At 36.6% G+C, this 14,062-nt stretch overlaps 1 protein-coding gene across 6 annotated transcripts in view; it reads right to left on the reverse strand.

The window, feature by feature from the left end:
• CRPPA (CDP-L-ribitol pyrophosphorylase A) overlaps window positions 1–14,062 on the reverse strand; it is a 670,733-nt gene that overhangs the window by 624,803 nt on the left and 31,868 nt on the right. For all 6 annotated transcript variants that reach the window (XM_045052438.1, XM_045052440.1, XM_045052439.1 and 3 more), the window contains exon 3: window positions 6,102–6,251. In XM_045052438.1, coding sequence (XP_044908373.1) covers window positions 6,102–6,251 — 150 coding nt within the window. The remainder of the gene's footprint in view (window positions 1–6,101; window positions 6,252–14,062) is intronic.

Genomic DNA, 14,062 nt, shown 5'->3' on the forward strand with positions numbered 1-14,062 from the left:
CAACACATATTGTAGTTAAATTTGCAAAATATAGTGGTAAAGAAATAATCCTAAAAGGCATCAAAACAAAAGAAGTCCCTAACTTACAAGGGAGACATGTAAGACTAGCTGCAGATCTCTCCACGGAAACTTGGCAAAACAAGGGAGTGGCATGATACATCCAACATGCTGAATGGGAAAAACTGCAGCCAAGAATACTCTACCCAGCAGGCTATCATTCAGAATAGAAGCAAAGGTAAAGATTTTCCCAAACAGAAACTAAAGGAGTTCATGAGCACTAAATCAGCCCTGTAAGAAATAGTAAAAGGGACTCTGAATGGAAAAGACCGAAAGTGAAAAAGACTAGAAAGGAACAGAGAAAATCTCTACAAACAATGATAAAACAGGTAATGAAATGGCACTAAAAACTTATCAATAACTCTGAATGTAAATGGACTAATATCTCCAATCAAAAGACATAGGGTATCAGAATGGATAAAAAAAATAAGACCCATCTAGATGCTGTCTACAAGAGACTCATTTTAGAACTAAAGACATGAGCAAATTCAAACTGTTAGGATGGACATTTACCATGCACATGGACATCAAGAATGCCAGAGTACCAATACTTATGTCAGACAAACTAGATTTTAAACCAAAGACTGTAACCACAGATGAAAAAGGGCATTACAACACAATAAAGAAGACTATCCTAAGACTAGAAGACTAACAATAAGATTTAACAGCTATAAACATCTGTACCCTCAACTTCGAACACCAAAATGTATATAACAATTGATAACAAACATAAAGGAACTCACTTATAATAATAATAGAGGGCTTAACATCCCATTTACATCAATGGACAGAAAATCAACAAGGAAACAATGGCTTTGAATGACACACTGGACTGGATGCACTTAACAAATATATTCAGAATTATTTCATCCGAAAGAAGAATACACATTCTTGTCAAATACACATGAAATATTCTCCAGAACAGATCACATACTAGGTCAAAAATCAAGCCTCATCAAGTACAAGAATGAGATTGTACCATGCATATATTCTGACCATAACGCTATGAAACTTGAAATCAAAGTCCAGAAGAAATTGGGGAAGACCTCAACTACACGGAGGTTAAACAACATGCTACTGAAGAATTAATGGGTCAACCAGGATATCAAAGAAGAAATTTAAAAAGTATATAGAAACAAATGATAATGGAAACATGACAATCCAAAACCTTTGGGATGCAGCAAAAGCAGTCCTAAGAGGGTAGTATACAGCAATAGAGGCTGCTGAAGAAGGGAAATAATAAAGATTAGAGCAGAAATAAATGATAAAGAAACTTAAAAAAAACTTAAAAAACAACATATCAATGAAACCAGAAGCTACTTGAAAACATTAATAAAATTGATAACCCCCTAGACAGACTTACCAAAAAGAGAAAGGACCCCAATAAATAAAACCACAAATGAGACATGAGAAATAACCAATACAACAGAAATATAATCCATTATGAGAAAATAGTCTGAAAAATCATGTGCCAACAAATTGAACAATCTAGAAGACATATATTCCTAGAAACATAACATACCAAAACAGAAACAAGAAGGAGTAGAAAACTTCTGCAGACTGATAACCAGCAAAGAAATTGAATCAGTAATCAAAAACCTCCCAACACGCCCAAGAGTAGGGCCCGATGGCTTCCCAGGGAAATTCTACCCAACATGTAAGTAAGTTTATACCTCTTCCTCCCAAACTATTCCAAAAAAGAGAAATGGAAGGAAAACTTCCAAACTCATTCTATGAGGCTAACATTACCCTGATTTCAAAACCAGACAAATAATACACTAAGAAAGAGAACTAGAGGCCAATATCCCTGATGAACATGGATGTAAAAATTCTCAATAAAATACTAGCAAATTGAATCCAATAGTACGTTCAAAGAAACATTCCCCACAAACAAGTGGGATTTATGCCTCAGCTGCAAGCATGGTTCAATATTCACAAATCAATCAACATAATACACTACATTAGTAAAAGAAAGGATAGCAGCCATATGATCCTCTCAGTAGATGCAGAAAAAGCATTTGACAAAGTCCAATGTCCATTCATGAGAAAAACCCTCAACAAAGTAGGGTTAAAGGAAGTATACCTCAACATCATAAAGGCCATGTATGAAAGATCCACAACTAATATTATCCTCAATGGGGGAAAACTGGGAGCTTTTCCTCTACTGGCAGGAACAAGAGAAGGACGTCCACTCTTACCATTATGATTTAACATGGTACTCTAAGTGATAGCCACGGCCATCAGACAATGCATCCAAATCAGAAAGGAAGAAGTTATTCACTCTGCAGATGACAGGATACTCTATACAGAAAACCTAAAGGACACCACTAAAAGAATGCTAGAAGTGAAACACGAATTCAGTAGACTCACAGAATGCAAAAATCCATTTACAGAAATCAGCTGCATACAGCAATAATGAAGCAGAAGGAGAAATTAAGGAACTGATCCCATTTACAAATGCACCTAATACCATAAGATATGTAGGAACAAACCTAACCAATGAGATAAAATATCTGTACTCTAAAAACTATAAAACACTGATTAAATAAATTTAAGAGGACACAAAGAAATGGAAAAACAGTTCATGCCCATGCATTCAAAGAATATTGTTAAAATGTTTCCGTTACTCAAAGCAATCTATATATTCCTATCTTAATACCACCAGCATTATTCACAGAGCTACAGTCTACCTTAAAATTCGTATGGAAGCACCTAAGACCCCAAATAGCCAAAGTAATCTTGAAACAGAAAAGCAAAGCTGGAGGCATCACAATTCCTAACTTCAAACTGGATTACAAAGCAGAAGTGATCAAGACAGTATGGTACTGGCAAAAAACAGACACAGAGATCAGTGGAACAGAATAGAAAACCCAGAAATGGACCCATAACTATATGGTCAACTCATCTTTGACAAAGCAGGTAAGAATACCCAGTGGAAAAAACAGTCTCTTCAACAAATGGTACTAGGAAAACTGGACAGCAACATGCAGAAGAATGAAACTGGACCACTTTCTTACACCACAGACACACACACAAAAAAATAAATAAAATGGATGAAAGACCTAAACATGCAACAGGGACGTTGGGACTACAACATAATAAAAAGCTTCCCCATAGTGAAGGAATCAACAAAACTAAAAGGTAACCTATGAATGGGAGAAGGTATGTTCAAATCACGTATCTGATAAAGGGTTAGTATCCAAAATCTATTAAGAACTTATCAAACTCAACACCCAAAAAACAAATAATCCAATTAAAAACTGGGCAGAAAACATGAACAAACACTTCTCCAAAGAAGAAATCCCGATGGCTAACAGATACATGAAAAGATGCTCGACATCACTTATCGTCAAGGAAACATGAATCAAAACTACGATGAGAAATCACCTCACACAAGTCAGAATGGCTACAATTAACAACACAGAAAACAACAGATGTTGGCAAGGATGTGGAGGAAGGGCAATTGTCTTACAGTGCTGGTGGGAATGCAAACTGGTGCAGCCATTCTGAAGAAAAGTATGAAGGTTCCTGAAAAATGTTAAAAACACAACTACCCTACAATCCAGCAATCGCACCGCTACACGTTTACCCAAATTATACACAAAATACTAATTTGAAAGGATACACCTACCCTGATGTTTATCTCAACATTATCAACAATAGCCAAGTTATGGTAAGAGCCCAAATGTCCATGGACTGGCAAACAAAGAACATGTGGTATGTACATGTAGATAGACATACATATACAGACACATACATACATGAAATGGAGTATTACCCAGCCACAGAAAAATAATGAAATCTTGCCAGTGTCCTTTGCAATGACAAGAAAGGAGCTAGAGAGTATTAGGCTAAGGAAATTTAGTCAGCCAGAAGAAGACAAATATCCCACAATTTCACTCATATACGAAATTTAAGAAATGAAACAAATGAACAAGGGGGTGGGGTGGAAGAGGCCAACCAAGAAACAGAACAAACTGAGAGTTACTGCAAGGAAGGTACTTGGACAGGATGTCTTAAATAAGTGATGGGTATAAAGTAGGGCACTTGTGATGAGTACCAGGTGTTGTGCTAAGTGATGAGTCGCTAAATTCTACTCCTCAAACTAGTATTACACTGTATGTTAACTAGCTGGATTTTAATCAAAACTTGACAAAGGGGGGTGGGAGGGAGGGGCAAGTTGGTGATGGGCACTGAGGAGGGCACCTGTTGGGAGGAGCACTGGGTGTTGTCTGGAAACCAATTGGACAATAAATTTCATATTAAAAAAATAAATAATAAAATAAAAAATAAAAAGTACTTATAAAAAATTAATTTAATAAATAATTAAACCAAAAAAATTGAGGAAAAACCAAAAGCTTATAGCAAAACCTTCAAACTGATTCTGTAATTCAAAATTCCTCACCTGAACCACAGAACACACGTAATTATTGTCATGTTACTATTTTCTGAATTCTCTCAAGAACGCAGAAGAGCATCTGATTCATTACATGGTGTGAATGCCTTAGGGTGGTGGTTCCCAAAATTCAGTGTATTAGGATCACATGGCAGAGTTGTTTGTTGAGACACAAATTGCTGGGCCCCATTCCCACAGTTTGTAATTAAGTGGATCTGAGGTGGAGCCCCTGAATTTGCATTCTGACAAGTTCCAAAGCATACTGATTCTGTCTGGGAACCACACTATGAGAACCAATACTTCAGTGCATTAGCACTTAATTCTCCAGCAAAAACTGGGGGAAAAAAAATGCTTCTCTAATGTGAGGAAATGAAATTATATTCATTTTATCTTCTAAAATATACTAGGAAGAATGACATGTGATAGCTCTAAGTGTTTAAGGATCAACAATTTCAGGTGGTAAGGCAAATGTGGTCTAGCTCTGCAACATTTAGGATGTAAAAGAGTATTTGAATAAGTATTTATAATAGCTTACCCTTGGAATAATTAATAGCCAAATATAGGTAAATTCCTGTACTCCAAATTCATTTTAGGGAAATAATACAAACCATGGCATACTGTTTATATCACTAAAATGGATTCTCATTTACATCCTCTCATTTTAAAACTAACCAACGGAGATTGAGCCATAATTTATTGTGTTTGTGATCACCTTCTATCCGAAATAGGAGGCATTCTTCTGTTTTAAGTGTCAATAACCCTATTACCAGTACCTCATATTCCTCAAAGTCCGTCTATTCAAACTACTCTTCATAGATTATTTAACATCAGTCAAGCAATGAGTTACTGTAGTTATAACTTATTTCATGGGGTATTTTCTGACAAGCATAATACCTAATATTCAGTAAGTATTTAATCCATCAATATGCAATGAAAGCCAGGAAAACTTATATGGGTCCCAAAACATTTTTAGAACATGAAAAACAAAAAGGTAATCTGGATCATCTAAACATGAATGAATTATGTGAAATTCTAAAACAAGTTATTTTGTTAATTGAAATTTTCAAGGTATCAGTATAGCTGTGCAGGAAATTTATCACACAGGCCTAAAACGGCTGTCCTTACTTTTCCACCTCACTATGGGAAATTGGCTCTTGCAGTATTCTCACTGAACAGTTAACCACTAAGTATGGCTCACTGTGCTCAGACTATCTGCATAAACAATATGGTTGAGGTTGGACAGCTACCTTCTTTCTGGGAATCTGGAATTTTTATACATGCTAAGGCAGAGGATCCCTATATGACCAACCCCAATAAATACCTTGGACACTAAGTCTCTGATGGTCTTCCCTGAGAAGAACCATCACACACATGTTGCTAAATTTTCATTGCTGGTGCGAGGGAGGGAGTGCTCTGTGTGACCCTTCAGGGGAAGGTGAGAACTTCAGAGTACACATGTATACTTCCAGACTCTGCATGTGTTTCTCATATGACCCCAGCTGTGAATCGTCCGTACTTCACTGTTGTCCATTTTAACCATGAGCCCAGCTATACACGGAATCACCCAAGTTCTTCCAGCAAATCTCCAAATAGACGAGCATTCTTACAGACCCCCAACACAGCGGTTTTCAGAAACCCTGATTCTTACCTGCTGATATGCTTCGTAGATCACATCAAATAGAAAAGCCTGTGGCATTTCACTTGCTCTGTGTCTGGCACGTTCTAGTGAATGGTCTAAGCAACCATCAGCAGATGGACTGATTACAGTAGATACAAGAGGTCGAATTGCTCCTGCTGCCTGAAAAACAAACAGAGATCCAATTAACATCTGTTTCACCTAGAGCATATTTCACAATCAAACTCTCAACTTTCTCTCTTATTTTTGAGAGGTTCTATTTCTAATTTTAACAAGCAACCTCAAGAAAATATTTGAACAAGTGTTAATTTGGTTAATAAAACAGTATTTCCCATCAAAAAATCTATTTCTTAATATTACAGTTCCAAGTAAGAAGTACAGATACTCTTTTCCATTGTAAGTTCGTATTTGTTTTTTATCACTAGCTGTGTAAGTCTTATACTAGATCAGAATGGTAAGATACAAGTGGCTGTTCCATGAACGAGAGAGGGAGAAGAATTAATGGGGAAAAACTAGAGAAGGATGACACATCATTATTTCTTAGCGGGCTTTGAAAAGATTTACCTTAAACACAGATAATTAAGGAAAGAGACCTATCTCCTAAGAAGGACAAAATGAGACTCAACCTGAGTAACAATGAATTTATGCCATACTCTAATTCCTGTAAAAAAAAAAAAAAAAATTCCCTTCAAACTATCTCAGTGCAATGCGCCCTCATGTAAAGTAGCCATTGATTTCAATAGCTCTAATTAAACTGTCTCATTTATAGATGCATTTAAACATTACAAAAAGACACATTCATATCTGACAATTTGTCCCCTTTATCTTTAAAAGTGTTTCATCGTAGTCTTGAAAGTCATTCCCAGACAACTGCTTTGGAGAAGTTGCTTTCAAATATAGTTCCTGTGGTAGGCCATTAACCAAACCTCCTCCACAAGTTCCTATCTTCCACATGACTAATACACAGATACTGCAGGCCATCAAATTGATACACCAACAAATTTGGACTTGAGAAGACTAGTATTTGTGCAAGATAAATAGTCCGTAAACTGGCTTATAAAATCCAAGAGACTGGCTGAAAATAAAAGCTAATGTGTGAGCCAAGTAGACAGTTTATAAACTGTCACAATTCCCAGAGACTTAAGTAGAAATTTGGAACCTTGGAATAAAAGCAAAAATGAGCACATTGCCAGGGCTGACAGGAAGGCAGTAATGTCCAAGTAGGTGCAAGTTCAGTAAGGAGCAAACCCAAGTCCTCAAGCCCAACACCTGTCAGTAAAGGTTAGAAGGCAAGAGAAACACATACACGTGTGTGAGCCCACACACAACTTTTTACAGGAAAAGTTCTATTTACGTTCCAACTATGGACAAATAATCTTCTATACCAGGCCATGAAGCAAAAATTCTATTTAATATACAACATGAAACATAAAGCGTGAGCAAGAGGACCTCACCAGATTCTCTCTCCAGACAAAGTAGTGAAAGTATTTTACTGCAACCATTTAAAGTCTTTGAAGGGCATGCAGCAAATGAAACATTTTTTTTAAGAAAATCAACTAAATTTTGCTAAAAAGAGAGAGCTTTTGGTACTCAAGGCAAGATCTATTTCTTCCTTAGTAATCCACCCAGCTTAGTGTGACTGGAGTTCCACTCGGAGTGGTATGGATGAAAAGATGGGGCTCCCTCTCCCACTACCTCCCAGAAGGAAGGCAGAGTGTTAGAACTTCCCATCCCATTCAGCCCCAGGTCATAGAGGCTAAATTAAGGAAACTGCTGACAAGAGATTGCCGACTCCCTTCCAACCACAGAGCCACAACTTGTGAATGGATTATCTACCCCAGGCACAGTAGGTAGACAATGAATATTGGGCCCTGAATACCCTTAACCCCCAATCTCACTTAGGGCAGAGTTTTCACACCAGAAGAATAACAAGAGTCTTTGAATGTCTCCATGCACCACCCTACTTGTGAAATAGAAGATTCACTTAGAGAAACAAGACATCATGCCCCCACCCCCTACTCAAGTAGCAGTACAGGGATTTTTCATGGGACAGACAGGCTTTAAGAACAGAGCTATCAATCTCTCCCAAAAGGGAACTCACCTTATATGGAACTGAGTGTGAGCAAATTTAAACCTTAGTGCACTCTCAAAAAAAAAACAAAAACAAAAACAAAAACAAAAAAAAACAAAAAAATAAAAAAAACAAAGACTATCATCACACTAAGCTATTTAGACTGGGGTGGTAGCTACAAGAGAGCAAAAAGCTAAACTGTTGGCAAGCTAGTTTACCAGGGACACCTTGGAAAGAGCCAGCTAACAGCAGCTGGCATGAAATCACAGCAAACTTCCAACACTGGCCTCAAAAACTACCATTGCAGAGGAGGCAAAGTGTAACTGAATCACACTGTAGAACATTTTATAACTCAGGCATTGTCAAGCGAGGGAAGGAAAGACAAAGAAATAGAGGAAGCAATAAGGAAGAAAAGAAAAAAGAAAGCAATTTGCAGGCAATGAATAGACTTTATCAGTTGAGTGTGATATCAGAGACAGACAGTAAGAGATTACAAAACAAAGACAAAAAGAATCCTACTAAAACCACTGTCATTCCAGGGTGGCTATATCCATGCCCAAGATTGCACCCTCTGTGAAGTGATTTCAGAGACTTCACCTGGTATGGGGGGATGGGGAGGGGAACATCACTGAAATAGGCCAGCAAAGTCACATACAACAGCAACAATAAGCCCTGAGGAAATGGGAGGGAGACCATCACCACCGAGAACTGATAAATTATCTCAAGGTCCACCAACCAATGACTGGATAAAGGAAATGTGGTATACACATCCACAAGAAAATATTTTTCAGCCTTAAGGAAAGGAAATTTCTATTTCTAACAACATGGATGGACCCTCAAGAGCAATATGCTAAGCGAAGCAAGTCAGAAAAAGACCAATACATACGAAAAGACCCATCTCACCTACACATATAACCTAAAAAAAAAAAGCCTCAAAGACACATAAGATTAGTGGTGGCCAGAAGTGGGGGTACAGAAGGGCAAAACAGGTGAAGGCAGTCAAAAGGTATATCCAGTGAACAAAATAAGAACTAGAGGTGTAATGTACAGCATGGACTACATCATCAAGTTGCTTAGAAATCTTAAAAATCCTAAGGATTCTGTAACCATGTGTGCTGACAGATGTTTACATTGCGAAATGATCACCAAAATAAAGTTAACAAATTTGAAACATTATCTTTTACCCCTGAAACTTATGTTGTACATCAATTATACCTCAAAAAAAAAAATCTGTCAATAAATTTTAAATGTGAGAATTTCAAAAATGTGGAAGGTGAACATACTAAGAATGAATGCAAGAAGAAATTAGGAAAACAGAAGACACAATGAGATGAAAAGATACAGTATGAAACAGAGCATGCAGGAGAAGCAATCCAAAGAGGGAAATTTATAGTGTATGTCTATACATAAAGAGATATTCTCAAGTCAAAAATGTTCTACCTGAAGACTTAACACTTCTAAAGTTTTTTCGGGAAAAAAAAACTTAAACTAAATCAAGTATAAGTAGTAAATAGAGACTAGGGCAGAAATAAATGGAAAAAAGAAAGTAGTAAAATAGAAAAAAAAAATCAATATCCAAAGTTAGTTCTTTGAAAGGATAAAGAGGATTGACACATCTTTTGCTAGACAAACCAAGGGAGAGGGAAGATTCTAATTAGTGTAATCAGGAATCAAACAATGACATTCTACCAACCTTACAGAAGAAATATAAAACTATGAACAAGTATATTTCAGCAAAACAGATGAAATTTCAGTTTTCTAGAAAGACATCAACTACAAAAACATATTCAATAACAATTTTTTTTCAATATATGAAATTTATTGTCAAATTGGTTTCCATACAACACCCAGGGCTCATCCCAAAAGGTGCCCTCTTCAACACCCATCACCCACCCTCTCCTCCCTCCCACCCCCCAACAACCCTCAGTTAATAACAATTTAAATAGACCTGTACAATTAACAAAGCTGAATTAGAATTTTAATTTCTCACAAAGAAAAGCCCAGGAGGTTTCACTGGCTATACAAAAAATCTTGAATACCCATTCCTCACATTATTCCAAAAAGTGACATAGGAGAGAATGCTTCCTAACTCACTCTGTAAGATGAGTATTGCCAAAACTAGACAAAAGACATCACAAAAAATAACGACAGACCAAAACCCCTGATGAATTCCGATGCCTAAATCTTCAACCAAATACTAACAACCAAATTTGGCAACCAAATGGGATTTATCCCATGAATGAAAAATTGATTGAATATACCAAAATATCAATGTCATACATCATATTAAGGGCAAAAAAAATAATAAACACCAACATGTCAACATATGCAGAAATAGTATCTGACAAAATGCAACACTCCTTCGTGAAAAAACCATGCAACAAATTAGGAACAGAACTTCCTCTAGCCAAAAAACGGCAACTGTGAAAAACCAATAGGTAACATCGTATTTGATAAAAACTCTGGATTTTCTCTTTAGCATCAGGAACAAAAATATATCCACTGTCACCACTTCTGTTAAACGTTGTACTGAAAGTTCTCGTCAGGAAAATTAGACAAGAAAATCCAATAAAAAGCATCCAGAAAGAGTGAAACTATCTCCATTTGCAGACAGTATTCTACAGAAAATCTGGATGAATTCCCTATAAAACTAGGAATAGACATATTTGACAAGAAAGCAGAGGACAAGATCAACATTAAATAATCACTTCTATCTCTATCTATACTAGCAATAAACCATCAAAAACAAATACTTAATGTTTAACAAAGGAAGTTAAAATTTATTTTCTGAGAACTACAAAAAAATTTCCCAAGCTCCTATGTAAAAGCCAGTGTCTGAACCTATCCACTGGCACCCATCCCTTTCTCAAGTCTTTCACCAACAGTGTGCCTTCTATCCTGCTTCATCAATTTTTATTCCTTTACTGTCAACTATCTTCAGTAGCATCCAAGCAATCTTTGACATCTCCCGTCAAGTAAGTCCTTCTTTGATCACACCTATCTTCCAGCTATAACCAAATTACTCCTAGTGAGGTTCAAACAAAACTCCATTAAAGTAATTATCTGTATTCCTTAGAATCTCCAATGTCTGTCTCTTCTCCTGTTCTCTGCAATCGACTTCAATGAGGATTTTATCTCCCCCAATCCACAAAAATACATTTATAAATATCACCCATGACCCCCACGTGGCCAAATCCAATGGGTATCTCTGTCTTCAAGGACATCTGTTCACCTGGCTTTCAGAAAACCTTCTCAATCATCTCACAAGCAGTGACCTCAAAGTTCTCTAGCTACCCTCATTCTGTAAGTGACTTTATCAAGTCACAGCATTTCACATACTATCTACATGAGAACTTCCAAAACTACACCTCCATCCTCAAACAATCTCTCAGTTCCAGACTTTCAATATCCAAATACCCTATTTAACTTCTCAGATCAAGCTACACCTCAACTTTAACATACTGAGATCAGTTTTGGTTTCACATATACCACACAGTCCATGTCTGCTTTTCCATACACTTCCCATCTTCATAAAAGTCAACTCTATTCTTCTAGTTATTGTCAAAAACCTTGATCATCATTAACTTATCTCCTCTCATACTCCATTTGAATCGAATCCATGAGCAAGCCCATCACCTTCAAAATATACCATTTCAGCACAGTTTTCACTTTCTGTACCACCACAATCTGAACCCAGCACCCATTCTCCCTCCCTCAGATCTCATACAGAAAACGAAGATCATAAAAGAAGACATTAGTATTTTTAACTACATTAAAATAAACTGGAAGAAAATGATTACAAGGCATATAATTGGCAGAATATTTGTGTGCCTAATATATAAGTAATTTCTAGAAATTGCTTTTTACTTAAAAAATAAAAGTAGGGACAAAAGACTTTCATGGGCAATTCAATGAGAACACATAAATCCTGTAAATACTGGGGAAAAAATGCCAAACCTATTAACAAAATACCAAATTAAACCACGAAGAGAAAGCATTTGCCACTAACCGGATTAGAAAAAAAGACCATCAACAATATTAAATGGTAAGGATATGGCTCTAGCTCAAACTCCTTTTATACCATAGTGAGTAGAATTTATCCAAGTTCAGTAAGTAATTGAGCATCATCTGGTAAAGCTGGTGACATGCATGCATCTTGACTGTAATGAAATCCTTGGGTCATATGCTTAAGACATTAATAGTAATGTTCATGCTAGCAATGCTTGCATTGGCAAAAATTAAAGAAAACATAGGTTCATCAACTACAAATAGATGAACTGTAATATAAAACAGTGATCATGAACATGTGATAGCTGCACAGATTCACATAAATACAATTCCCTAAAGGTATTTGGGGGGGAAAAAGTGCTGTCAAAATAAAAGCAAAAGAGAAGTTAATCATACAAATAATTATTTTTTTTACAGGGATATGAAAAATCATACAAACCTACTATGCCCTTTAGGAATACATCTGACAAAAATGAAAACAAAACAAAACAAGAAAATAAAAACAAATTTCAGGATAATGTTTATCCATGTGGGGGAAATAACTAAGATCAGGGCAGGGATATGGTTTAAAAGTGACTAGTAATGTTCAGGGTGGTAGATACCTAAGTGTCCAAAGTGCTTTTCAAATTCTCCCTTTTTAATTTCTAAGAGTACATTTGTGGACTCTCATTCTGACTACTAAAAACTTCTGAAGAGAAAAAATAACATCCATATCTGGGTGTAATTATGGCAGGACCGGGATACTCCAAGACTCAGTAAGGTTTAACTGGAAGCCTAGAGATCAGCTGTATAGTAGCACAATAGGAAGACCATTTAAAGCACAAAGTGACTGGGGCGCCTGGGTGGCGCAGTCGGTTGAGCGTCCGACTTCAGCCAGGTCACGATCTCGCGGTCCAGGGGCCCAGAGCCCCACATCGGGCTCTGTGCTTATGGCTCAGAGCCTGGAGCCTGTTTCCGATTCTGTGTCTCCCTCTCTCTCTGCCCCTCCCCCGTTCATGCTCTGTCTCTCTCTGTCCCAAAAAATAAATAAAAAACGTTGAAAAAAAAATTAAAAATAAATAAATAAAAAATAAAGCACAAAGTGACTACTGGTTTACTGAATAAAATACCCATAAAAAGGATAACATGTGGAAAAAAACTACCACTCACTCAACTATCTGGTTTAAACAAAGATGCTAATCCTGACAGGCATGCACTCCATAGCTGTTTCCATAGAAAGGGATGTTTGTTCAGAAACTTAACTCCTCATTTATGTGAATCTTTTCCGAAATTTAAAGTATCAAAATTAAGACACAAGTATGAACAAGGTCAGTTAGGTGCCTCTAAAATAGAGCTATTTGGGTAGTTTGTTACATGAAGCATAATTCCCAAGTTATCAAATACACTGCCTCATTGGGAATTAGCCTAATAAGCCCTGAATGGAAGCTTAACAGCTCAGCACCAGAGTGATTACTTGCCTCTCACGCTAATCTATCCAAGTATTTCCACAAGTCAATGCATGGAAATCACAGATACAAATCACACAATGTGGAAAAATGAACCCCACCTCTTCTGTTTACTTTTAGAAGCAAAATTCAACAATACTTATCCATACACAGAGCAGGTGCTGACATGCATTCCTACTCGCCTATCTTCATTCAGGCTAATTATGACAACATACTATAGAAATCCTGACTATATAATTACAATTTCATTTAGCTGAGTTGTCTCTATTCTGAGACTACTTAATGAATGTTTACACAATCACATCTTCAAAGCTAATCATTGGGCATTATGAGATTGTATTTCATATTTTGATAATACAATACCTCCAATATCCTTTCATAAAAATAATTTATTCAATACAGAAATACCAGTATTTTAGAAAAACTTATCCAAATTGCTCTATCACTCC

The sequence above is a fragment of the Felis catus genome, chromosome A2, assembly GCF_018350175.1.
Source record: "Felis catus isolate Fca126 chromosome A2, F.catus_Fca126_mat1.0, whole genome shotgun sequence".
In the NCBI taxonomy this organism is placed as follows: domain Eukaryota; kingdom Metazoa; phylum Chordata; class Mammalia; order Carnivora; family Felidae; genus Felis; species Felis catus.